Raw genomic sequence first — 26889 nt, forward strand, 5'->3', positions numbered from 1 at the left:
CCACTTCCCCACCCCCATGCCACCCCCCCCACCCCCCACGCGCCACTCCTCGTGCCCCCCCCCCCCACCCCCCCACCCCACCTCACCTCACCCCACCACTCCCCGCGCCCCTCCCCAGCATCCCGCGGCAGGAGACAAAAAGGACAGCCCCCCCCCCCGGCGAGCAGACGCCGCCGCCTGAGCACCAGAGGTCTGACGGGATAACCTCACACACGCGCATTCCTCGCAGGATTTATTAGCCAGCTGCACACGGCGCTCAAAAAAGAGACGACGAGGAGGAGAGCCGAGCGGACGCCGCAGACGGTGAGTCTCCTTCCCATCCTCTTCCTCGCACCCTTCCTCACGCTAATTGGGCATTAATTACCGGGACTATCTTCGCATCGCGCTTCCTGTTCGTTCCTGCGACTTAGGAGAACACCTCGCGCAGTTTCCGACAGTTTCATCTAATGCCTTTGGCAAATATGCAAATTATGACCTTTGTGATTCTGCTCAATACTAATTATAGCAAGATGTGTGTTCCTAAATTGTTTTTATAGCTATTTATGCAAGATTTGTCATTGTTATCTGTTGTTCTTCATTGCACAGGCGTCCACATTAAAAGCTAATTACATTGGACTTATTTTTTTTGCATAGTCGAAAAGCAAAAGAATAAAATCGCAATGTTGTGTAAGTCACTCTGGATAAGAGCGCCTGCTAAATGCCTGTAATGTAATGCAATGACATTGGAAGGAAAGTGTTGAAGTGTTAAAAGTGCTGTTCTGAACTATCTACACTGCATACAAATTGTAAAGGTAGTTCCATAATGTCTTCCTCATTTTTAAAAAAAGAAAAAATGTCTTTATTACCTATGAGATCAGTGAATTAAAATTTATCCACACTTTCCAATTTTATTCTTGGAAGGGTATAACATGAATTGAAGTAATAACTGAATATGGGTTATTCAACGTTCTCACACCGTTGGCAGCTTTAAACTGGTCATAAATACATTTTCATATGTAAAGGTCTTGTCATTTTAATTATTAGGTATGTTGATTGTGCTATCTTTAGGTAGCTACATCATCATGGCTAAATAACGATTGGCTTTCTGCCAAGAGTGACAAAGGCTCACATTACTGGAGCAGAAGATTGTAGCCGACAATATTACATATTAAAAATATGACTTGCAACTAATACAAACAAAATTAAACAGCATTGACAGCAAAAACAACAACAACAACAGAATTAATAGTTTGAGATCATTAAACCCAGGTGACAGACATTCATTTTGTTAAGGCATTTTTATAGTAACTAGCTGAGTGTTTGCAACTGGAAACTGTCCCCATTGCTGCAATCACAAGGTCAAAATGAATGTCAAGGTCGAATTATGCTAAATGATAATTGTACAGAACACATGCATGTTATTGGCAGAATGCTGGTCCCCTAATTATGGATCCCTGTTGACATCTATAACAAAGAAGTACTGCATCGCTATACAGACAAATTCTATACAAACTATAAAACTTATATAAAAGCACGAACAAACTTGATATTTCACTCAATGTCAGTGCCCACAGATGGGACTCATGCCATTGATCCACACTTTGCCTATCTATTCATTAAACAAATACATTTATTTCATTTAATTTCCTTTATTTCCATTATTATTTTCCTAAATTACTTAATTGGTTTTTTAAAATTATTTTCTAGAATTACTTACTTGATCACTTAAAGACATCACAGGCAAAGTATTATGGTTAAAATGCAACAAGTACTAACCAATGCAAACATGAAAATTGTGTATTCTTTCCAGGGATCTATTACTAAATTCCTTGTGTCAAAAAGAGGTTAATCTCTATAAAAAAGACACAAGCAGTATAAGCTATTCAGATGTATATTTAGTGGAAGTGATAAATATAATTGACAGTTTAGGCACTGAAGCTGTTCAGGTTAAGTGCTTTGCCCAAGGTTACAATGCCAGAACCGCAGCTGAAAATCAAACTCTGAGTTACAGACCAAATTTCTGAACCATTATCCCACACCACATAAAATTTTAATAAGAAAAAAAACCAAAAACTTTCATGTACATATAATTTAGCTCATGACCCTGTCACTCATAAGAGGTGCATTAAGCTAAAACAGAACGCCGTGGACAAATGAAGATTTGACGGCAGCGGCTGGGCCTTTCCTCAGGTTTCTGAGAAACAATAACATGGAGACATCGTATGATTTGTACCATGTGATTTGTGCCAGTCCGCAACCAGACGCGGTGGAGACACCGTGTGATTTGTGCCAGTCCAAGGCACAGCACAGCAGGAGCTCCGTAGGAGGAAGAGGAAGGTCCAGCTCTTCCCTGACCCCTTAGTGAAACTGTGCATTGACAAAGTGTCCATCGGTGCCTGCCTAACGGACGCTCGCTTGCTGACACACGAGATGACAGCACTGCTGTACGAGCTTCAGTTCCACCTGCTGTACACTGGTATGTGATGGACACAGCTGTCTTTTTTACAGTTAACCTCATCAGGAGAATATGGTCGAGACAGCATTGCATCCTAAACTCCCTATTATAGCAGTCCGCTACAGCACGTTTGCTTATTAAATCAGCGAAGGCATAGCGAGTTACTGATATATAATCCTCAGCGTCCTTATGTTGCCGCCAAAGGTAAACATGCTATATCGACATCCCAAGGGTAAAAATGGAACAGTGTATCTTGCCAGATCTTAACATAGCCAAAATAGCAATGTGGTATAAATGTAATGATTTCATAAAGGTTTTACTTCGTGTATTTTTGTATTTTTTTCTCGATTCACAAACTAAAAAGATTAACCTTTCCCCCGTGAACCATTCCTCCCCACCCCGTTGTCCTTGGAACATAAGACGCGGAGGGTTTGTACTGAAGTCGATGGCGAAACCCAGGGCATCCAGAACTGATGCCAAAGGAAACAACTGTGTGCGTCTGCATAGTCGCGCCGAGGGCTTCTGCCCAAATATATGAGACCATGTTGACATTCTAGATTTCATTCAGGAATTTAGTATATTCTCATGTTCAGTGTGAATCGAACAGCTTACGTTACCATTACATGGCGGCCATTTCGAGGGCTGGAAATTTACTGAAGCCATTCCGGCTGAGTACCTACTGTACAAAAAAAAAGAAGAAAAAAAGCACAACAAGCAGCGTCCCAGCTGGGAATCCAACCCGCAACCTTTGAGTTTACAGGCCGAGCTCGCTAGCCATTATGCTACACCGTTACTCCAAACAGTTACTGCTAGCGCAGTTCTGGGTCATGTGCTTCCCATTTCCAGCATTCTAGGGGGATATTTGTCCCACACATTAATGTCTGCTTGAGAGATCATCAAGTTGACAAGAAACCATGATGCCCAACCATCCGCCGACCCCCCCCCTACCTCACCCCACCCCCGACCGCCTGCCGTTTCATAACTGCTTTAAACCAGCACGCCTGCCGGTAACCAACCAGCTAATTCAGTAACCGGAGAGAGGGTGTTCAGAAAGCCACAAGGCTAATCTATGCCATATGGATTTCAGTGACATTTTAAATGGCCTTCAGTAGACTTTACTTAACAAACTTAGATTGGACCCGTAGAACGCAAATCGCACAGCGTACATTTAGGTTTAGGTATTTGTATTGCCATGCCATTTTGACATTCGATTGTAGCGAGATGAGTGAGCTTTTTGTAAGCATAAATTCAGGCCTCGCTCGACAGGTTAACAGTGATATTCCTTCTGTGGCATGCGACCTATCGTATGGCAACGTAACTTGCAACGGCTCAAAAAGGGCATCCTAAGGTTCCTGAGAATCCAAGAATATCACACAGATCATCGCAAGCCGTTTAGAATTACACCAGAAGTACTGCATATTAAATCAAAATCTTAATATATCTTTATTGGTTAGAGTTTGAAATATTGCATTTTCAGTACAGAGAATTCACACAGAGACTTTAGGGCTTGCTTGTCAATGCAAACCCCCATCCTTCTGAAACTGACACTTACACACACGGGCGCATGTCAAATTGTATTACTCAGTAGAATATTTTAGGAATATACAATTATTAGAATTAAGGAAGCTATATGCAGTATAATTAAAATAAAACACTTTCATGATAGACAAAGTGTACAGTGCAGTAGGCCACTGAAATTAGGTTTTTAAGCAGAATATTAATTAATTTCCCCACAGGTAATGAATTACCATACCAAAACACAGTTTATAAACATAAATGGCATTTTGTTGTGCAAATAGAATACGGCCTTTGAAAGTGTACTTCGATCATTTATTTTAACTTTTCTTTATGGGTCATGATCAACGGTTATTAAAGGTTATATACAGAAATTTATCATAAATAAGCAAATCTCTTTCTTCGCACATTGATTATGTGTTTATATCTCAGTGATGGTAGAACAAATATTTGTAAAAGCGAAACAAACCCAGGATATTAAATGACAATTTAAGCTAGGTTACACGTCGTGCATCAAAATCCAACAATTTCACAGGTGCTGGTGATACGAAGTAGATTGGGGAAAAAGACACATGCACAAAAGTTTGAAAGGTTCCAGCAATTACAATACTCTTAACTGATAAACAACTCTCCAACCAGAAACATTACTTGTTTTGGGAGCATTTTTATAAAGCATGATGGTATCTATTTTGCTTTGTCAATTTTACTCTCCCACCCAACTATAAATGTAAGAGAAAGCAAACTGGCAAAAGCAAATTCTTTGATGCAAAAACAAATTGATGGTTAATTTCAAGTCCTTTCTCATGTCCTTGTGATAATTTGCGTTGCTTCTACAACAGCTGTAAGAAGCAGAAATAAGGGATCACCAGGGTTGGCGCAGTGCTTTGCCTGTCTCCCCAAAATGTTGGGGACATTTCTAAAAGCACAGGGGTTAATCAGATAATGTCAACATCAGATTCCTCGCAGCGGATTAATTTCTTCAATCCAGGAATGAGACCCACATATTCCCTCTTGAACTCCCCCATGACACGGAGGGACCAAAAAATTTCAGATTCAAGTCTGGTTACACCCCCTGCCCAGTTTAAGCTACTTTCCATGAAATGAACCAAACCTATGACTATTTAACCCAATGAAGAGTAGGTTTTTTGGAATATTTTTTCCCCCTTCTATTCTAAAAGTCAGTGTTCTAGAACTGTTGCTTTCTGTTACCAGTAGTGATAGTTACAAAAGCATTAGAATGTTCAGTTAAGAATATTCTGTTATATTTATGATCTCACACTGTAAAGGGTTAAGGGTCCTGGGCATTCACTGTCCTTGTTGACACGGAGAGGTGCACATGAATGCATTTATTAAAACTGCCGTTAACACGTTTGGCCAGAGATTGATGATCCCAGCCAGCAGTGTGGGTTTAGTGACACCTACAGGCGACTCACGGCAATCGCACATTAGGCACGTCTCTTTCAGGATGAACATTGCAGTTCTGTGCTGCATCTGTCATTAGTGCCTACTGCTGCATGTAATAGCAAAGTAGACAATGATTTCCTAATCACTGCTGCATTGTTATGAACACATTGCTGTCTTTACTGGTTCTCTTAGATTTCTGAGAGAATTTTAGCCCAGTTCAGACCAAAGATTAGTGATGTGACAAAACCATTTCACAATGTTGCAGAGAGAGGAGTTGCAGCAGTGCACCTGATCAGATCACCTGATGCACGTGCTTGCTGTTGCAGGGGATTCAACTCGTCTAATCGCGGGTGGCGGGTTTTATAATGTTGCAACTGCTTGCGCCAGTTGCAGCTTGTTGAGTCGCCAATCTTGGGTCTGAACTGGGCTTTTACACAGAAAAGGCCACTTTAAAAAAGGGTTATGAAAATGACGACCAGGCACTGCTGCAACCCTGTGCTCACTGGCAAACATTCAGTGAGCATCAGTGCTTTCTTCAAAATCTTGTAGTCTCTGGATTCACAACACACCGCTAACCAGGCTCCTCCAGCACTCAACATTAATTTAATTTAACTCGCTAGTTTATTTGACAGTGGCAATGCACATGAATAACACATCCGTGAATGTGCAGTGGAGCCTAATTTCCATCTGTAGTCTCTGGACTACATGTCTTTGGAATGAGAACCCTCAGTCTTTGCCTGCAGTTCAGAATCTGTACTGAATCTGTACTGAATCTTCTTCTCTTTTATAGATTGAGAGGGTGATTCTGAGACCAGGGAGAACAAAAAGATATCAGGATGTTCAAGCAGTCAAAACTGACGGATCAGACCGCCACTGGTCAAGGTAAGAGAGACGTAACCCTCTCCCGCTCTTCATTTTATAGAGATGGATCAAGAAAGAGAACAAGAAAAAAGCACATACATTTAAGGTGGTAACCTAGAAAAACATGCGCATTGCTGTGCTTGTCAATCTCGGTCTAAATGTGCTTTTCAATGCAAAATCTCTAACAACTGCAATGTCTTCCCTACGATCTTGGATATGAGGTCCCGTCAAGTCAAGTGGAGGAAATTTGCCATTAAAAATAATGGAAAACCAAACAGCAACACTGAAGACAAACAAAACAATAAGAGAGTTCTGCCAGCGTGCCTGCAATGCATTTGCATACGCAATAGTTCAGACGCAAACGCTTAACCGCTCCCATTCAAGACTTGCGTGAATTAGACTTCATGTTAGTATGCGGGAGGTGGCCAAGCAATCGTGTCAACCCGGAGGAAATGTGCCTTTCAATCAGCACCATTTTCTGCTGGTGTTCTGCACCTAAAACACAGCCACCAGTGTGAAGGTCTAAGGCAGAAAAAACGAGAAATTTGTTCCTTTCAGTCTTACTGGTGAGATTGTCGACGCAGAGTATTAACCGGCAAAAGTACGAAGCTTGAAATTGTTTAAACTCACTTGAGTCCATGGGGCCTGTTAGCCATGATAATGCCAATATTGTCTGAATATCATCTGACAGTTCTGGGAGAGAAAGGGGGAAAACGTTCATTTGAAGCCAAGCGCTATGCTAAACCCTCTACATAACTGGACATAAGAACGTCTTGTGTCACTAATCGAATCAGAAGGCCCTGCCTGAAGGCATGGAATAATGGTTTGACCGGACATTCTGTGAAAAAGCAAGTAAACATCAAGGATGAACAAAAGACACTTAAGGAGACAGAGAAACATACAATGACGGACAGCTGGGATGAAACGATCTTCAATTTGAGGACTCTCAGCCCTGCAAAGGGAAACTAAGGACACAGACAAGGGGAATTTTTAAAATCCTATGAACCAACTGCTGCCCTAACATGATTCACCACTCAGGTTTTGTAGCACACACTTTGATCAAAGAGCGGAATGTGTTACTGCACCGTTTGTACAGTGTGAACGTGCAGCTTGAATCGGTATGTTTACCCACTGCTAACATCTACAGCCTAGCTGACTGTAAATATCCAAGGCTGAACTACCCTAGTCTACTCGCATCTTGTCAATATTTTGACAGATCTCAGCTCTCAGGGCGACCGTTATAAGAATAGTTGGTCATAATTTATATTAGCTAAGGGCACTGATGCACACAGCAGTTTGGATTGACCCTTGACCCTTCCAGCAATGACTGCAGCTAAGAGTCACAGCACCGTCCAACACCGGAGGGTGGAGTTCTTCAGCAGGGTTTCCTCAACCTCGCGCAAAGGCAGCCACTCTGGTTAGAAGGGGCAACTATGACAAGTCTGCGCCGCTATGCTAAACATTTCCATGGAAACACAATCTGGCGACTGCCCTCCTGAATTCACGACGGATGCTGCACACTGCGGTTAAATTTGGCCACCATAAGCTGTGGAAGAAAAGATGTGGCATGGGTGGAGGAAAAAGAAACAAATATTTTTGAATAACAATGGCACTACATAATATGTATTTGTATGATCTGCATTTCATGTCAGCAGTCTTCGGCTGAAGCAGCTGTTTATTAATGCTTTATAAAGTAGTAATAGCATGCTTATTAACATGTTATGTACGATGTATTAAATATATAGTCCTAATAGTGTCTGCTAACTCTAGTCTTTTGTACTTCTCCTGGTTTTGGTAACATGTTGCTGTCTATGTGTCCTTATAACTCTCCAAAAGTGTTGAGTCTCAGCTGTGCTTTTGGAAGGGTTAAAATTTACCTGCCCTGCCTGTTTCTATGCCATTAACATCGCTATGCTTTACAACAGCAGGCATTGGAGAGGAGCCAACAGACAAAGGTAGGTGGTAAAAGTGCACACATACTGTATAATAAAAAGCCAAGTATGAAGAGGCTTCCTTTTTCCATTTCAAATTTTATGAGTGTGTACAGTACATATGCGTGCTATGACAAGGATTCAATGACGGTGATAATGTGTGCATCTGCATGCTATGAGAATAATTTGTACATATAGTGAGCTCTATAATGTTTGGGATAAGCATTCATTCATAATGTTTTAAAGCCATTGCTGTAAGTATAATGACATTACCATCAGTTTGTGTGTGTGACTGCAAAAATATACAAATATTATTCAATCTTATTTTCTTCTTCTGGTTTATTCTGGCGGGTGAGTGTTGTATTAACAGCTGTATTATGATGTCATCAGTGGTGGTGCTCAAGAAAAGATCCAGAGTTCCGGGTGTCATGATCTCACAGTTTGTGGAAGAACTTCCGGAAGGAAAGACTACTCCAGACTTCACCCGCAAACCCATCGCCTTAACTATTCAGGAGGGTATGGGTTCAAATTATTTCATACACGCAATAAATGTAATGACACTGTGAGTCAGAAAAAACCAATATATTTTCCAGAAATTAAAGGTGGCTAATACCGTATATTCAATAAACTACAGTATGTACAGTTTAAACATAGTTATTGTACATCCAGCTTTTTTTGTGTGATCAAATCCATCATTAGCATGGAAATACAACTTATATATGTAGCTACATGCACTGGTTTAGATGTAACAGGTATACTCTTAGCATCAAAACAGAAGGTTGGAAAATAAGTCAGTTTTACTGGCATTCTTATTTAGGTAGTGCACGGACGCACACTTGATTTCATATATATGGGGTGGTATCCATGACGAGAATATGTGACCTCTGCCACAAAGCATGCAATGTGCTGCAGAGAAGAAACTAAATCCTCGTTCATAACTCAGCATCACATTTCACGTTAAGAGATTCATGCGCATACATTAAAATCATGATTTACTAACATGCAATTTATGATCATGACAACAAGATAGCCTACACATACTGTACACAAAACTTTAAAATATGTGGTGAAAGGAAACGAACAGACTACACTTTGGGCACGGAGAAGAAGATACTTCTTGCAGTAGTATTACATGTCAAGAGAGAATAACTGGATATGATTAATCTTTGATGAGATTCCCTGTGGCAGGTAAATTCTAAATTTTTGTGCCAAATAGCACCACACCGTTTAACGGTTGCTTGTGAGCAGCACACGTTTACGTTCTTCATGCTGGGAGATGTCCTGATGCAGGTGAATCTTTATACACTCTGAGAGAACGAGTGACATATCTGCGGCTCTATCTTCCAGGCAAGCTAGCCATATTCAAGGCCATCGTGACGGGAGACCCAGCGCCGACCGTGTCATGGTGCAGGAACAACGGAGATGTCTCCGACACAACAAGATACCAAACCAAATATGACCCTGAATCTGGGGAGCACACGATAGAGGTAAGTAAAGCTTTTGGGTGCTTTGGCTAATCTGTTGCTCAATTAAAATACTAAAGTTGTAAAAAAAAAATAGGGTCGCACTTTGCATAATCTGATTTTTTATTTTTGTCAGAACGTCTCAGCACAGACGCGTTTCGGCGCAGTGCCTTCTTCAGTGTGCTTATTTACAAAGTGTTCATTCAAGGTTTAAATACCCACACCCATAGACACACCCTCCTGATCAACCAATGATTCATCAAGTGTCATTCAAGGCAATGATTATCTCCACCCATAAATCCAATCTCATAATTGACCAATTATGTTGACACATACTTGACAGGTTATCACATAAAAATATCAACACAAGATTAAAAATATTAATTAAAATCAATTAAAATACTCACAGATACCAGGGCTTGGATAGGCGAAGTAAGAAATTTAAAAATGAAACATTACGCAAAAAGGGGAGGAGTTTAACATGTATACTGCATTAGGCACAAGAAATCCAACTTCGCATCACACTTCCATATTTCAACCTGAAATTAACTCCGATCGAATAAAACTTCAATCTTGTTTCAAAACCCTCAAAACATTCATACAATTTCCTCATAAAAACAAGTTAATTAATTAGGTGTTGTCTGCTTGAAATAATAACCAGCGGTGGTTCTTATTGAATAGGAACATGAAAATGTTTTGGGGTGGGGGGGGGGAGGTGAGGGATGACTGTTTCTTGAACAGTAAGTGAACACACAGCATACACCTGCTGTTGCAGCGCTCCCTATGGGCTGAAATGATAAACCATGTTGCACTGCTGTCATTATAGGTATTTCTCCATTGACAGAAAAGGCAAAATACCTGTAATGACATCACTGATTGGGTGTGGCCAATCAGGTTGAAAATGTTTATCCATAGAGAGCACCGCAACAGCAGTACGCTTCCTTGTGTTGACCGACCCTCTAATGCTCGTTCAACAGATGGCCAATGTGTCTCCGGAACAAGCAGACACCTACAAATGCTTTGCTACCAATGAGTTTGGGAGAGCCATGGTCACCGCCATGCTGAACGTCATTGAAGGTAACCATCGAGTCAGCCATTACAGCCGATCCATCGCCATTACGGTAACTGGCATTACGGTAACTGGGCTACTTACGGACTGTACTGAAAATACGCACTATACGCAAATAGTTCCGGAACACGGGCAGTGGAAAACTGGGAGGTTCCGGATTCTGTTCCGGCAGGATCCGGTATGAATTAAGCACTTGAAGCAACAGCAACAGCAATCCCTGGATTGTCGTAATGCATTTACACAATATCTCCCTTTCTTTTTTTTCCAGTTGGATACAAGAAGAACAAAGCACTGCAGCAGACAGGTGGGGTCTTGTAAGCAGGTGTATGCAAAGATCGTTTCACCAGGAATAAAATCCATTTCCTGTTCAAATTTGTTTTGTGAACCTCTTTTCTACAGTGAAGAAGGACGAGGCGAAACCTGTGCTTAAGAGGCGACGGTAAGGAACGTCACTTATGTAGAGTTATTGTAAAGTGCAACGCATTGTAATGACATGGAAATACCTCCACCGTTTTGAACTAATTTTGACTGAATAATATAACTCATTCAGATTTAGTACTGCAACTTAACAATTATGGATATGCATCATATTTAAAACAAAGTTCAGACAAGATGTATACCTACCTCTATATACAGACCCTTTGACCCAAAAGTTATTTCACCAAATAGCTACCTGCTGGTTCATACAACCAATTCACAAGCTATATGCTATAGCTGAATTTATTTAAGACAGTTACTACTCCAGTTAGTCAGCCACAAAACTGTCCATCCAAAGCACAAGCAGAGCTTGCATGCACTGGTTGCTGGAGAAACTGGCAAAGACAATGTTTTCAGTTTACATACAGCAAGTGTAAGGTTCATCAACTGGATGAAGTTGTGGAAATGTCTAGAAGAAATATTCCATTACATCTCACAAATAGAAACTGTTTTTGTTTTCTTCTTATTGCATGGTTTTTTCCACACATTTTAAATTACAGTGTTTAACCACCTATTTATATCTTATACTTGTACATCTGTATGTGGAAAGTTAGGAAAACATGGCAAACAAAGGAAGAATGCATGATCAAAACATGATTTATTCTCTTTTTTTACCCCAGTGTTAAACTGCCAAAACCGGAAGAGAAAAGTGGAGAAGGCCCTGTCCTGGACGAAAAGTTCTGGGAACTGCTGCTAAGCGCGGACAAGAAGGACTACGAACGAATCTGCCGCGAGTACGGTATCACCGACTTCCGCTGGATGCTCAAAAAACTGAACGAAATGAAAAAAGAGAGAGAAGAGGAACAAGCACAGGTATGAGAGCAGGGACAAAAAACAAAAAACAAAAAAAAACGCCCACACCTACTTTCAGACTCATAGGATTTTACAGTGCGTTTCATTCAGATAGATTCCCAATATCTTGTATGGATCTTTCGTTGAGGAAAACTACTGGAGTTTTAGAAGCGATCTGTGCAGTAAAGCATCCAAGCTTGGCAGTCTTTGCACACCGTCTGTGCGCAGCTCTCATAGGCTGAAAGCTGACCCCCCCCGCTGACTACAGGAGACGCTATTAGCTGATGAGGTGGGCACAAAGTCTCCCTCAATGGGGCTTTGGCCAAATACTCTACATGGGGCGACATAGCTCAGGAGGTAAGAGCAGTTTCTGGCAGTCGGAGGGTTGCCGGTTCGAACCCCGCCCTGGGCGTGTCGAAGTGTCCCTGAGCAAGACACCTAATCTCTAACTGCTCTGGTGAATGAGAGGCATCAATTGTAAAGCGCTTTGGATAAAAGCACTATATAAATGCAGTCCATTTACATGGCCAAAAGTATGCAGACACCTGACACCCAACATCTCATCCAAAATTATGGGAATTAATATGGAGTTGGTCGACCCTTTGCAGGTATAACAACCTCCACCCTTCTGGGAAGGCTTTTATACTAGATGTTGGAGCATGTTGGAGTAGTTGTTTGAATATTAAATAAATGAAATAGTGTGGTCTGCCAGGTTTTTTTAGTTTTGTTTTTGAAGTTGCATTGTTTTTTATACAACGCACCACATGCTTTGTGCAAGGGCTCCTGTAATTTTTTAATTTATGTATCCAGCATTATAAAAAATGTCATTTCTAACCTTCTTCTGTCTTATTTTTGCGTTCCTTGTTTAATTTTCCTCTCTACCTTGTGTCTTTTCAGTTTGTTAAACACCTCAGTAACCTCAAACATGTTGAGGTGAAAGGAGAGGGAACAGCATCTTTTGAATTTGACATGGACCTCTTGGACCCCAGCCATAGGATTTTCCTCTACAAGGTAACCACGTTGGATTACACTGTAAATATTGCGGTGGTGGTGGTATTTCTTATGTAAACTATTGAACTTATTTTACTGTGATTGAAACACACAACAAGAATGATTTGTAAAGGAACTTGATGCAATAACATGAAATGGTCGCATGTAGGATTGTTTCAGTATATATCCAGCTGTTAATCAAAAATGAGAGTATGCAAAATCCAATAATAATGTAAACTACTGCTCTCCAGTGCATCTGTAGTTAAGAGCATTGAAGAGTACAATGAGTACGGGGTCACTGACTTCCACTGGATGCTCAAAAACATTGCATAGACAGACAGACAGATGGACACACAGATAGATGGACAGACAGACAGAGAGATGGACAGACAACCAGACAGACATACTGTACAGACAGAAACAGACAAACAGACATACTGTACAGACAGAGACAGGCAGACAGACAGACAGACAGACTTACTGTACAGACAGAGACAGACAGGCATATAGACAGATATATTAATATACAGATAGTGTAACAGACAGGTACTTCCTGTTCCCTGCAGGATGGTGTAATGGTCCCTTACAGTCTAGAGTTGGACATGGAAATGAAGCACAGCCTGAAACAGGTTGGGAGGAAGTACATCTTCACTATAAAAGATCTTCTGCCCGATGACGGAGGCTTCTACCAGGTGGACATTGAGGATGTCAACGTAATGTCCACTGACTTCAAAAGTAAGATCAACCACAGGATAGATGCTGTCACTCCTATATAAAACTCACTGCTGTTTAAAACCTAGCTTCTGTTCTACAGCAGACAAAACACAAAATGTCTTTACAAAGCCCGCTTTTTTTTTTTTTTTGGCCATACACAGTATGCTCCCAGTTCACTACAAATTGTTAATATACTGCTACTTATATAAGGTGTTTTCCTTACAGTCAAAAACAGATAAGGGCAGGTAGCACATTTTTAGCTAAACACCAAACCGTTGACATTTCACGCTCCAGTTCTGTGATTAATACACCTGTGCCCAATTTCCCAGTTCCCCTGGTGGATTTCATTGTCAAGATTCAGGAGGTGAAGGCCATGGAGAGAGAGGACGCCGTCTTCGAGTGCGTCCTGTCCCGCCCCTTTTCCAAAATTTTATGGATGGGAAAGAACGCACCCCTGGAACAGGGGGATAAGTATGACATCACCGTGTCCGAGGACAAGCTCATCCACAGGCTGGTGGTGAAGGACTGCATGCTGGTGGACAAGGGGATCTATGCAGCTGTGGCTGGAATCAGATCCTGCAGCGCCTGGCTCGTAGTGGAAGGTGTGTCACTGATGACATCATTCATCATCCATTTGTCCATCTCCTTTCAAAAAGAGGAGGAGTTTGGTGTCTACATGCATAATGCCACAAAGGATAGATCATGATTGCCAACAGTATAAAGAGGAAAAATAATATTTTAATTACTAAGATACATCAACAAGTGATTTTTGAGTTTTGAAACTTTTCCATTGAAATACTAGTTCAGCTCATCTCTGTCTCTCTTGCTTTGGTTCTTCCACGCCCTTCCTTGACAACAAAGCTGACAATGACCCAAACCTGCGCGGCAAAAAGAAAGTTCGGAAAACGACCCAGGCCGGAGGGGCGGGGGTGGACCTGGCGAAAATCGCACAGGAGCAGCAGGCCAAACTGCAGAAGGAGAGGGAGGAGAAAAAAGAGGTGGCGAATGATGTCGGCGAGGAAAAGCAGCCCGTCCCAGAAGCTGCGCCGGTGGCCAATGACGACGCGGGAGCTGGGAAGAGTACAGGCCCCAAGCAGGACACAGGTTCTGGAAAAGACACAGGCTCTGGACAGGACAAAGGTCCGAAACCGGACACCGGTTCCGGGAAGGGCACGGGTTCGGGACAGGACGTGGCGCTGGTACCAGAAGCGCAAGTCCAGGCAGACGTGGGAACAGCCGCTCCGGCACCAGAACTAAGCACAGGTAAGGTTCTGCGAGACCTGAGCTCACCGCCGCGTGGACAGACAGTATGGCCACACGCACACAACGGTTCTGTTTCAACTGTCATTATCATCAACTGTGTTAACCGCCATTAATGTTCTTATATTGCTTGCAAATGTCCTTTTATTGTCCTCTAAGTAGTAGATATGGCAGTCATTAATCTAACAGTAATTAGAATAGCAGAAAACTACATTAACAGAGCCATTTCAGTTGCTTTGCAGGCCAGAAGAGCTGGCCCTACATTTAATTAACTGGATTTTATAGCCTATAATTGAGTTCTTTTAAAGCAGATTATTTGAATCCTCCTTGTTTGAAATGACTGCAGTACTCAAATAGCATAAATGAGTAAATTAGTAAACTTACATGTGCTACTTATAACGTTATACCAACTTTCCTTTCACATTAGTGTTCACACAGTAAAAAATAAATGACTGCCAAAATTAGTAAGAACATAACTGTTAGCTTGTTTGCAGGGTGCAAGTGCAACTTTCAGCGAGAAAAGAAATTACCTACGGGAATTGAACATAAGCATCATCATTTGATTAGCCCAGTCAAGGAATGACAACAAGTTGTGGAAATGTTTGCGTGCAAAATAATATAAATTCATATACAGACACCAGGGGGATATTACAGCACGTCTATTCAATGAAATATATTTTTCTGTTATTGCTTCTAACAATTATAATAGTTCTCCAAGTGATTCTGTTAGCAACAAAATTGTCTGGGCTGCACAAAACGATATATGGCTGCTCATTATATTATATATAATGCCCATCTGCTTTACTGAAATTAGTTTGCCGTTAGTGCCTGGCAATTACGCTGTTAAAAATAATTCTCAAAATATATTGTACAAAGAATTGATGTGAATCAAATAAAAACTGTTCTGAGCATGACAGGCATTGACATCGACTCTGATAATTACCGATCAGATAAGGACGGCGCAGCAAGCAGTAACGGACAAGACAAAGTCACGGACGTGGTCGTTGGTAAGAGTTTGCGAGGGTTGTACTGATAATAGCATGGACGAAAGCAGTGGCATTATCAAAGACATTTGGAAACAAATGACTTTGGCCGTAGGTCTGAAAATGCTAGAACTAAGCCCTTTGACATCTCATAACTTTTTAACTGACCCAGTAGAATCATTTCTAACTGAAAATATACCTGAGGCAATCATCAAATGATCATGCCATTCTCAAGAGAGAAAAAAAAAACTGACTTTCAAAAATACCTGTTTTGAGATGCTTCTCCCCCTGTGTTTGGCTAAAGACAGTTTTCTGACAAAATTTCAGAAAGATGAGGTAACACTCACCCATTGCTACACTTACATGTAATTACATAATGTAATGCAATACTCATCTATTTCATCAGAGATATGCTTGTTTTATTCATTGTCGAAACATACTAAACAGTTAAAATAATAACAGTAACAACGCAACATTTTTTCTGCAACAATTATGAAAAAAAGCATCATGCAGAATTGTGATCATGACAGAAATTTACAGTGGCTCTGATAATTACTGATCAGATCATGATGGTGCAGCAAGCAGGAAAGGGGAAGATATGGTGGTCCCAGACGCGGTCAATGGTAAGCGTATGCAACGGTTGAACCAGCAGCTGCATGGATGGACTAATGGAGGCCTTTCTTGGAAGTCTTTTGAAAAATATTATTTCAGTTTTTGTGAATGTTTTCAGACCCATACCCAAAACATACACAAAGAATTGAAGGAATATCCCAAAAACTCAAGAAAGCAAACAAAACCCCTTCAATAGCAGTATTGTTGTCGCCATTTTGTCTAAAGCAGGATGACCCACAGGGTTTCAAACTTGCATTCAGCATCTCGATTTGGAGGCCCCACAGGCAGGGGTGCAACAAGGACCTAAAAAATTGGGGATCGGGTAATGTGCGGTTGGGGGGGTGGGGGGGGGGGGGGTGGGGAGGCTGGGGTGTGTTTTTTTTCCACCCAGTAATTTATTATTTAATTCAGGATGCACTGAAATGCAGGTGAGAAAACTACTGTGGGAAGAAAGGTGACTACTCATTGTCAAAGTCATTTGCAAAATAATGACTTTGGAAGAGGGAAGAAATCTCACAAATAATCAAATTCTGTGATTTCTTCGGGAATGCCTTCTAAGCCCTCTGACATGTCAAAATTAAATTACATTTTTTTTTAAATTAACAACTTCACAACAGTTAAAAAGTAAGATGTGGCAGATTCCCCTCCCAAATGTGCAGCTTGGTTTACTGCGGACATATATAAAAAATAAAGCCTACTGTGGAACAAGAGTTTGTGGTTTGTGTGCCTAATTTAATAACCCCCATCACCAACAAAAGCTGTCCCTTGACTCAAAATCCAAATCTACCACCAACTCTAACCTTGAAACAGGCTTCAAAACTAAACAAAGATTAAAATTTGACTTTATATCGACTTCTATGTTTTGAATGTTTGTAAAGGTTTTGTTTTTTTCTCACAATACGTTAATATTCAAATAAATTCAGGGATGTCAGCATCAGTATCAGTAGGCTTGGCTTTGTCTGAGGGTCACTGTTTGCAGATTATATGCTATATGTGCAACATGTAAATTGGACTTACATGTTGTGCTCTGTTTTTACGGAAAGGAAATACTCCTCTTTGTAACTAAACTCACCGGTAAGGTGCGTTTTCCCCCACGGCCAGTGGTTCTTTGTGGTTGTGTTTTTATAAAGTAGTTTAATTAGGGCAGTTTTGTTATTGTGTTTATTATAAATCCAGTGGAAGGCTGACCGGAACCGTATTCAACTGGCAAGTACGTCATACACAACAGAGAGGCCCGAAGACTTTATGAGATGAGATCTCAACTCACAGCTATCAAGAATGAGTGGAAAATGGCAGATGCCTGCAACTAATGGGTGGAAAACCACAAATTATTACATCTCACAGTATACACGGGTCGATAGGAATTTTTTATATGCTTTTTCCATTTGTTTTAATAGTCCTCTGTTTACAGTGCACGCCATTTTATCATGCACTTTGACAGCAAAAACACATTTGTGTCACAGTCAAGTGCTGTGAAATAATTAACATCCAGCTTTGGCAATTCTATTCTGCTAAGTACTATAAAAGCACAACTATATAAAAAAAAAACATTAATTAGATAATTGACCAGGTAATTACTGGGATATAATCTGTCTTTGCCAACATAAGCTAATAAATGGGTAGTGACTGCGTTTTTTTGTATTTCAGAGAGCAAGCTTCGCTTTACCAGTAGCTTATCGGACGTCAGTGCTGTTCGGGGAGAACCAGCAGAACTGAGCTGTAAGCTCAGTGACAACTGTGATGGAATCTGGTCCAAAGATGGGGGAAAGGTGAGGGGTTACACCTTTGATCCCGGGCGTAAATAAATGAATATAAATATGACGTCAACACAGCAACCAAAATTGGAATTTGGGGCAAAAGCATCCGCCCAAACCAGAAGCCACCTATTCTGGGTAGATCTCCACATTGTTCATTTATGTTCCTTATGGTATGGATTTTTTTTTTTAACAGTTTCAGTTCATTTATGTTCACAGCTGTGTGAGCTCAGACTCTCCATATGAAAAGAGATTTCTCCGCGTTTCGCGATGGTGTCGCTGCGTGATGAAAGGCGTCTTTGAAGTCAGCGCTTTCTCCGTCTCTCTGTGTGTCCCGGGTCAGCTCTCCCCCACGGACGCGCTGTCCATCTCTAAAGACGGGGCCAATCACACGCTGCGGATTCACAGTTGCCAGGACGCCGACTCGGGACAGTACCAGTTCGAGGCAGAGGGATGCAAGACCGAAGCAAGGCTCACTGTGGGAGGTCAGGAAATAAGTCACCCACCGCTGCACTTTTCAATAATGGCTTGGATATGTGGGTCCAATTATACTGCACACTGAGCCTATATATAACATCAAATGAAGGTGTGCTAGAGCAGGGCTAAGCAATCAAGGTCTTGGAGCACCAGAGATGGTCCTGGTTTTGGCTCCAACAAAACCTAGAACTACCTGACTGGATTCATTTTAATTTATCAGGGCTAATGAATGCAGATGACCATGTGCTGGAGGCACTCAGAGTTTCAGCATTCAGAATATTCAGGCTCAGACTTTAAATCATCCATCAGACTCCTGTGATCAAGCTCTGGTGGAACAAAAACCAGAAACCAGAAACATCACTGGCACTTCAAGACCAGCGCTGCCTACCTCTGTACTAGAGTATGCACTAGAGCACACGTACTTTAGCATCACTGTGTTTTTTTAGTGAGTAGCGAGACTTGTTTTTTTTTTAAATGTGGAATTCAAAACAAGTCTTCTCTACACTCTACGCCATGCTAGCCCCTCCCGCGTTCGACCCGGACGACCTGCACAAGTTCTCGAAGCCCGTGACGGTGCGAGTGGGTCAGAACGCGGCCTTCAAGCTGGCGTACGCCGGCCAGGACCGGCTGGAGGCCTCGTGGTTCCGGCACGGGCAGGAGCTGCAGGACGGCGGGAGCGTGAAGCTGGTGAGGGAGCCCACGCACAGCCGGCTCCTCCTCCGGGAGTGCCTGCGCTCCGACGCCGGGGAGATCCGGGTCCGGCTGCAGAACGAGTTCGGCTCCGTCGAGGCCAAGACCACGCTCATCGTCCTCGGTGAGTCCTTGGTCACTCCCCCTCGCTGCTGTCCAGCCAATGAAGGGAGCCACTGCCACAGGCTAAATAGTCTAAACTACGGCTGATCATCCATCACCCTGAAAATGGCCTTAAAAGCTTTTGTCTGTTGCAACCATTTTCTACTCAACCTTTCCTCCAGAGAAAGCTCTAGAAGGACCAGCACAGTGTTCCTGTGTGTAGTGTACGACACACTTGGCAATAAAGAGGAACTCATTTCTCTCTATTTTAACTCACAGACAGGCCCGGCCCTCCGCAGGGCCCGGCCGAGGTGGTGAGCACCTCCTCCACGCTCCTGGAGATCAAGTGGGGACCCCCCAAGGACGACGGCGGGTCCCCCGTGACCAGCTACAGCGTGGAGCGCCAGCAGATCGGGGACAGCGCCTGGAAGAAGCTGGGGGAGGTCCCGGCGGATCCCGCCGTCTACCGGGACAGGAACGTGTCGCACGGCAGGAGGTACCGCTACCGGATCGCCGCCGTGAGCGCCGAGGGGACCAGCCCGCCGCTGGAGACCGAGTACCTGATGGCGGGAACCTTAGGTGAGCTCACCTGTGCTCCCAAAGATTGAAAAAACGCCGCGCTCAACTCACAGATCCAAAAACATCCTACTGTTTAAAATACGTCATGTTCACCTCATAGATACAAAAACATCCTGATTAAAATATGCCATACTCAACTCACAGATCCAAAAACATCCAATTATGAAAATACGCCATCATGCTCGACTCACAGATCCAAAAACATCCAATTATTAAAATACACCACACTCAACTCACAGATTCAAAAACATCCAATTATTAAAATACACCATACTCCACTCACAGATTTAAAAACATCCAATGATTAAAATACACCATCATGCTCAACTCACACATCCAAAAACATCCTAATGATTAAAATATGCCAAGCTCCACTCACATTCAAAAACATCCAATTATTAAAATACACCATCATGCTCAACACCATACTCAACTCACAGATCCAAAAACATCCAATGAATAAAATACACCATACTCAACTCACAGATCCAAAAACATCCAATGAATAAAATACACCATACTCAACTCACAGATCCAAAAACATCCAATTATTAAAATACACCACACTCAACTCACAGATCCAAAAACATCCAATTATTAAAATACACCATACTCCACTCACAGATTTAAAAACATCCAATGATTAAAATACACCATCATGCTCAACTCACACATCCAAAAACATCCTAATGATTAAAATATGCCAAGCTCCACTCACAGATCAAAAAACATCTCCAGGTCTGCAAAACATTCTCTCATAAACAGCTCCAAACATGCAGGCGACCAAGCATAGTTTTTCCAGTTTTGTCAACTGAGAGAGATACAATCCACAATATGCATGTTAGTTTCATTCATAATGTACACTTTTGGGGAAATTGGTTGGTTGGTACTGCTGATTTTGTACATTGCTTTGAGTTCCCATAGTTGACACATTTGAGGAAATATATTTGAGAAATTGCTCACTTAAAAGAATTCTGTTATGTTATATTTACTTAAGGCTCTGTTTTTAATGCATCCTCTTGCTGCAGCCTTTGACTGAATGTAGTTTGTTACTGTAGAGGCAATAGGGGGTAATACCAGTATAATCACTAGTTTTTTTTCAGCATGAAGTCACAGTTTCTGTCTTGTTGTGACGTCTGCAGTGTTCCCGGGAGCCCCCGACCCCCCCACAGTGGTCAGCGCTTTCAAGAACTGCATCAATTTGTCATGGACCGCCCCGACGGAGACCGGGGGAACCAAGATTTTGGGCTACACCCTGGAGAAGCGCAAGAAGGACACCACTCAGTGGATTCACGTGAATCCCGTGACCGAGCCCATCGAAGGTCTCTCATTTATGCATCCATATATTAATATTTCATAATTATATTTCAGTGGCGTCACAAAAGAACACTGGACTGTCCTTTCATTGGTCTTTGTTTTATCCAGCAGTCAAAATTTAATTTCCGTAATTCTAACCAAGTTGGCTCAAAACCCCACATAACTAATCCATAATGCTGTGTTAGAGTAACTGGACCACAAGAGTCATTTTTCAGCTGTATCTGAGACTAATTATTTTTTTAGGAAATTCTGTTTTTGAACGACACCAACATTTTTCTTAATATTTGTTCAGAATTGTTCTGGTGCCTTAAGACATTGAGAAAAATAACACAATAAAGTTAAATACAGCTAGAGTGAGCACCATGACACAGTAAATCTTGAAACTGTGCAGCGAAACAGTTCAATGCATCAATTAAGGTTAAAACCAAGTTTACTGCCCATTTATGCCATGCACTCAATAACACACTTCTATGATCCAAACAAAACTGAGGACTTCGAAATGTTTTAAGAGCTTCAATGCCACTTTCATTATAAGTTATTACACTTAAAAGTATTGCACTTGGCTTCCATTAGCAGCTGAACAAAACAGTTTATCAGAGTCTTTCAAAAGGCCAAACGGTTAAATACATTCCAACACAAGAGCAATTCCACAGATTTGCTCACAACAGGTGTGCCCCTCTATAATCAGGTAGCACGCAGACACCGTCATTGCCCTTGAAGAGGACTTGTATGCACCCACATTGTAATTGTAAGACTAATTTGTGGGGGATTTCCTATCCCTTCAATTTCACCCTCCAGAGGAGAAGTATGCGGTGAAAGACGTCATCGAAGGAGCGGAGTATCAGTTCCGAGTGTCGGCCATCAACATTTCCGGAATAGGGGACCCCAGTGGCCCCTCTCAACTCGTCTGCGCAAAAAATCCTGACAGTACGTACAGAACTAGACGACCAATCAGTGGTCACGTGCAGAGCTACACGGCCAATCAGTGGTCACATACAGAGCAACATGACCAATCATTAGTCACTAGGTAAAATCTTGACAGTACGTACAGAACTACACGACCAATCGGTGGTCGCTAGGCAAAATCCTGACAGTACATACAGAACTACAAGATCAATCGGTGGTCACTATGTAAAATCCTTACAGTACGTACAAAAATACATGACCAATCAGTGGTCACAAGGTAAAATCCTGACAGTACGTACAGAACTACACGACCAATCAGTGGTCGCTAGGTAAAATCCCGAATTTAGACCAACGTGAGACAATGCAAATAACATTATCTGGCTGTAATTTTAAAATATTGTGTCTGCTTTCCAGTGAAGCCACGTTTCAAAGACCCAGAGGACTTCCTGGTGATGCGAGCTGGAAACTCTGTTAGAGTTAAAATCAACTATGAGGTGAGTGGTACCACAAGTCTCTCCCAGGTCACTGATTTGAGTATCTGAAGCACACAAATCTATAAAAGCTTATGCAAATGCAGGGCAGAAAAAACAGTATGGAAAAGAGAGGCTGCACACAGAACATCCATCCATCAATCCATTGATCCATCCATTATATATACCCGCTTATTCCTGCTCAGCGTCACTGAGGGGCCCTAGAGCCTATCCCAGCATGCTTTGGGTGACAGGCAGGGCAACCCTGGACAAGTCGCCAATCAATTGCAGGGCACTCAGTAAAATCCCTAAATCAATATCCCGTTACCCACCACAAACAACACGCTTGATGTTTTGAACCAACCAGGGATTTGTTAGGACCACAGTCAAAGGAGACAATGCTCAAAGCTTTGTAGAATGAGAAAAAATTATGATTGTTAACATAATGAAAATGGAACTAGGCTTAGAACCTAAATGTTGCCGGTTCAATTCCCAGGTAGGACACTGCCCTTGATCAAGGTACTTAGCCTAAATTGCTTCAGTATGTATATCCTGAATAAATGGATTTAAAAGAACGCAGGTGCATAATTATAGTAGTGATTAGTATAATAATGACCGATTATAATATGCCTTTGAAATCAGTATAGCCTGTGTCTGTATCCATAGGGATCTCCTTTGCCAGAAATCACTTGGCTGAAGGATGGTGAACCCCTGCCCCCCTGGGTCAGCATTATTAACACCGAGGGCTCGTCCCAGCTCGTGATCCCCTCGTCCAAGCGCTCCGATTCCGGGGTATACACCATCAAAGCCAAAAACTCCCTCGGCCAGGCCAGCTTTGATGTGGAGGTCAGAGTCGCAGGTGAGTTCCGGATCCCTTTGGAGAAGTCATTCTAAAAACAAATCTGTGAAGTGAAGCTCCTGGAAACTTTTTTTATTTTTAAATTTTTTTTTGGTAGAACAAGTTCTACTCTCAGAGAATACACGGTACACGTTCTACTTGTAGGAGAGTGCAGATGAATTTTGATTAACTTTACACCAAATCCAGAACTCATCGACCCAATGACGCTGTTGCGTTTAGCTAGCAGAAAGCAGTGGGGAGGGCGGTTGACTTGTACGAAGCAGCATGCTCTGACCGTCGGGCCCGTGTGTGCGATGCGGTTCCAGACGAGCCCAAGCCCCCGGGCCCCATCGAGCTGGAGCAGACGGTCCACGGGAAGGTGCTGGTGTCCTGGGCGCCCTCGCCGGACCAGGAGGAGGACGACCGGCTGCACTACGCGGTGGCGCAGCACGACTCCGGCGCCCGCGTCTGGCGGACCGTGGCCGACCGCCTCTTCGCCACCAGCCACACCGCCCTCAACATCGAGTCCGGCCGCGAGTACCACTTCCGCGTGTTCGCCAAGAACGACATCGGCCTCTCCGAGCCCTCCGAGTCGCCCACCTGGGGAGCCAACAGCCTCAAAGGTGCGTTTATTTCGCCTTTTTAAAATGCCGAAATATCAAAAAAAAATATCACGTCGCTTTCTTCTCCCCCCCAACTGTTTTTGTGATAATCGATAAATAATTTTTTGTGTTAGTGTGGCTATTAACACATTAATCAAGATAACATGATTAACAAAGATTTTGGCTAGTTGATTCTCCAAATTTAGTGAGACTGGTTTTATTATAAAATCATCATATTGCATACTTCTAGTTCTAATATTGTTCAGATTGTCTTCATAATTCAGCTTTAAGGGTTTTGTACTTTACTGCCAGGATTATATGCAGCAGACTTATTGTTAATAGCCTTTAACCCTTTGAAGAGTAGGGCTTTTTGGAAAGATTTTTTTTTCGTTCAAAATCCTAAATCAGTGTTCGAGAACTCCATTGCTTTAAATTACCAGCAGTGATTGTGACATCAGCAGTAGAATGTTCAGTTGAGAACATTCTAATGAAAACATTTGTGATCTCACACCTTAAAGGGTTAGATTTAGTTCACAGCAAATTTACCTTTGTAACCCTGTTCCTATTTGGCTATTTTATCCAGTCTCGATGGCAACAACGAGCACAGGTACAGCCCTCGTGCTGGACAGGCCGCCGTCGATCCTCGTCCCCCTGAAAGTCCACAGCCACCCCAACGGCTACCAGTGCTACATGACCTGCGCGGTCAGCGGGTCCCCTACGCCCCACGTCACATGGTTCCTCAACGACGCCAGCCTGGAGGCCAACAACAACTACTACATCACCAACGCGCACGGGGTCTGCTCCATGTACATCCTGCGGGTTTCGCCCAGGGACCACGGCGAGTACAGGGTCGTCGCGGTCAACTCCTTCGGCAAAGCGGAATGCTCCACCAACCTCACCGTCAAAGGTACCGCACTACACTCGATACCAAAATGATAGCATATGGCTCTGGTAGCAACACAGCTCCACTAGCATCTTTGAGCAGGTCGAACGTTTTCACCTGACCCGAAGACAGAATAATGTACATGCATAGTGCAGAGGAAGGCAGAATGTAGCACAACGTAACTCAACGCGTTACAATAAGCAATCGTTTTATCCTTTTTATTTTTCCAGATTAAGCAGCAAAGACGGAGAAGATGATGAAGAACACCCGGGAGAATGATTATTAAAATTATTCATGTTTTCGATTGTCTGTAAATTTACAATATATATACTGTATTTACAAAGAGATTATTTTCATTGCAAATGTATGGTAAAGTGATTCTGCATGCCTCCAGTGTAATGGAGAAGGTTAGACAAAGACTGTCCCTTTTGGACAAAGGATGATATACTGACCCAGCACAACCCACATCCACGTACTGACATATAGTACAGGCCAAAGAAGAAATCGCATACTGTGTATATAACACATGGGAATCAGTAATCAGCATGACCAGTGATTGCATTTAAATGGCACAATACCTGCTAAATTTGTACACAGACATTCTCTAAGATGCCAAATAATTATAACACCTTACACAAGGTATCAACCAAGATTTAAAAAAAAAAAGAAACTGAATCGCTTTATCAACTTCTTTGGTTTCCTGAATTCAGTGGATGCCATTATCCAAAGCAGCTTACACAGGGTATATTTTTTACATGCAATGCATTTATACCGCTGACATTTTATTGAAGCAATTCGGGTTAAGTACCTCGCACAAGGGTACAACGGCAGTGCCTCAAACTGGGAACCAAACCCGCAACCTTTGAGTTACTAGCCCGAGGTCGCAGTAAAAGTGACCCTCTACATTAACAGGGATGTTCTTGGAATGCGTCGTAATTAACAGGCTGAATTCCTTGTCTGGGTCCAACCAGAGAAAGAGCACAACTCTTGATTGGTTCCATTTTCCCCCAAGTGTGCCGGTAACACGGTTGTCTTATTAGTCGTACAGTATCTATGCAGAAATGTGCGGTGTGTGAATTGTATTACTCCAGCAAGATTTCAGTGTTAATTTAGCATCAACGGTTGTACTGTTTTGTGTTGGAATAAAAATTTGATCTCTTACCCCAGGGTGGGGTGGAAGGGCCACAACTGTTCCTCAGTTCCTCGCCAGTTTCACCTCTCGATTATTTGCAAGCTCAGTCATTTTAGTCACTGACATTACTGTACAGCCAAATGTACTGATCAGCTCATGGATACTCAGCTGAGTACTGATCAGGTGTGCTCGAGACAGAACACGTCAAACACCTGGATCTGGCTGGAGGTCCCCCAGCAGAGGTTGGTATGTACTCCTAATCTGCTTTGAGCAATAGCAGCGACTGGTAGCACGTACAGCAGCCCTCCATGAGAGGAATTACCCACTCCTGCCTCACCATGTCTGAACAGGGTTTAACCTGAACAAAAACAGCAGCAGTATCTTCCTGGGCTATTCAATGCACTGTGTTTATGAAATCATAAAGTGCTCAGATGGAACAGAACAATGCTGGATTATACCTATAATAAATGAAAAAATGCATGCATTGTTGATTTCGTATGGATATTGAGTGAAAAAATATCGATACTGTTCTCTTAGGCTTTCACCCAACAAGAAAAGTTCTCATTTTATGGAGTAAAGAAATAGTTGTTTGGTATTCACAAACCTTTATGATGCATCCTCTGAGTTTTTTTAA

At 42.3% G+C, this 26889-nt stretch overlaps 1 protein-coding gene across 4 annotated transcripts; it reads left to right on the plus strand.

The window, feature by feature from the left end:
* The first annotated feature begins 176 nt into the window (after positions 1-176).
* Positions 177-26304, plus strand: LOC118211574 (immunoglobulin-like and fibronectin type III domain-containing protein 1). 4 transcript variants are annotated; one of them, XM_035388903.1, is made up of 26 exons: positions 177-303; positions 6144-6235; positions 8140-8169; positions 8536-8661; positions 9493-9632; positions 10586-10685; positions 10946-10981; positions 11077-11116; positions 11775-11967; positions 12844-12957; positions 13503-13671; positions 13980-14252; positions 14512-14913; positions 15861-15917; positions 16457-16516; positions 18153-18274; positions 18603-18744; positions 19257-19550; positions 19808-20107; positions 21250-21429; positions 22223-22351; positions 22745-22824; positions 23467-23659; positions 23965-24261; positions 24824-25147; positions 25354-26304. In XM_035388903.1, exons 2-26 carry the CDS (start codon positions 6190-6192, stop codon positions 25356-25358), a joined length of 3852 nt encoding a protein of 1283 aa, XP_035244794.1. In that variant the 5' UTR covers positions 177-303; positions 6144-6189; the 3' UTR covers positions 25359-26304. The 4 variants fall into 4 exon arrangements, with proteins under 4 accessions (XP_035244794.1, XP_035244796.1, XP_035244795.1 ...); XM_035388905.1 differs by lacking the exon at positions 16457-16516; XM_035388904.1 differs by lacking the exon at positions 15861-15917.
* The last annotated feature ends 585 nt before the right edge of the window (positions 26305-26889 follow it).

The sequence above is a fragment of the Anguilla anguilla genome, chromosome 13, assembly GCF_013347855.1.
Source record: "Anguilla anguilla isolate fAngAng1 chromosome 13, fAngAng1.pri, whole genome shotgun sequence".
In the NCBI taxonomy this organism is placed as follows: domain Eukaryota; kingdom Metazoa; phylum Chordata; class Actinopteri; order Anguilliformes; family Anguillidae; genus Anguilla; species Anguilla anguilla.

Excerpts from the sequence above, each read along its gene's own strand:
- LOC118211574 (XM_035388903.1), top strand. The coding sequence starts at position 6,190 with ATGTTCAAGCAGTCAAAACTGACGGATCAGACCGCCACTGGTCAAG. Across the intron at positions 11,117-11,774 it reads CCTGTGCTTAAGAGGCGACG|TGTTAAACTGCCAAAACCGG; the intron begins GTAAGGAACGTC and ends TTTTTACCCCAG. Across the intron at positions 22,825-23,466 it reads GAGTTAAAATCAACTATGAG|GGATCTCCTTTGCCAGAAAT; the intron begins GTGAGTGGTACC and ends CTGTATCCATAG.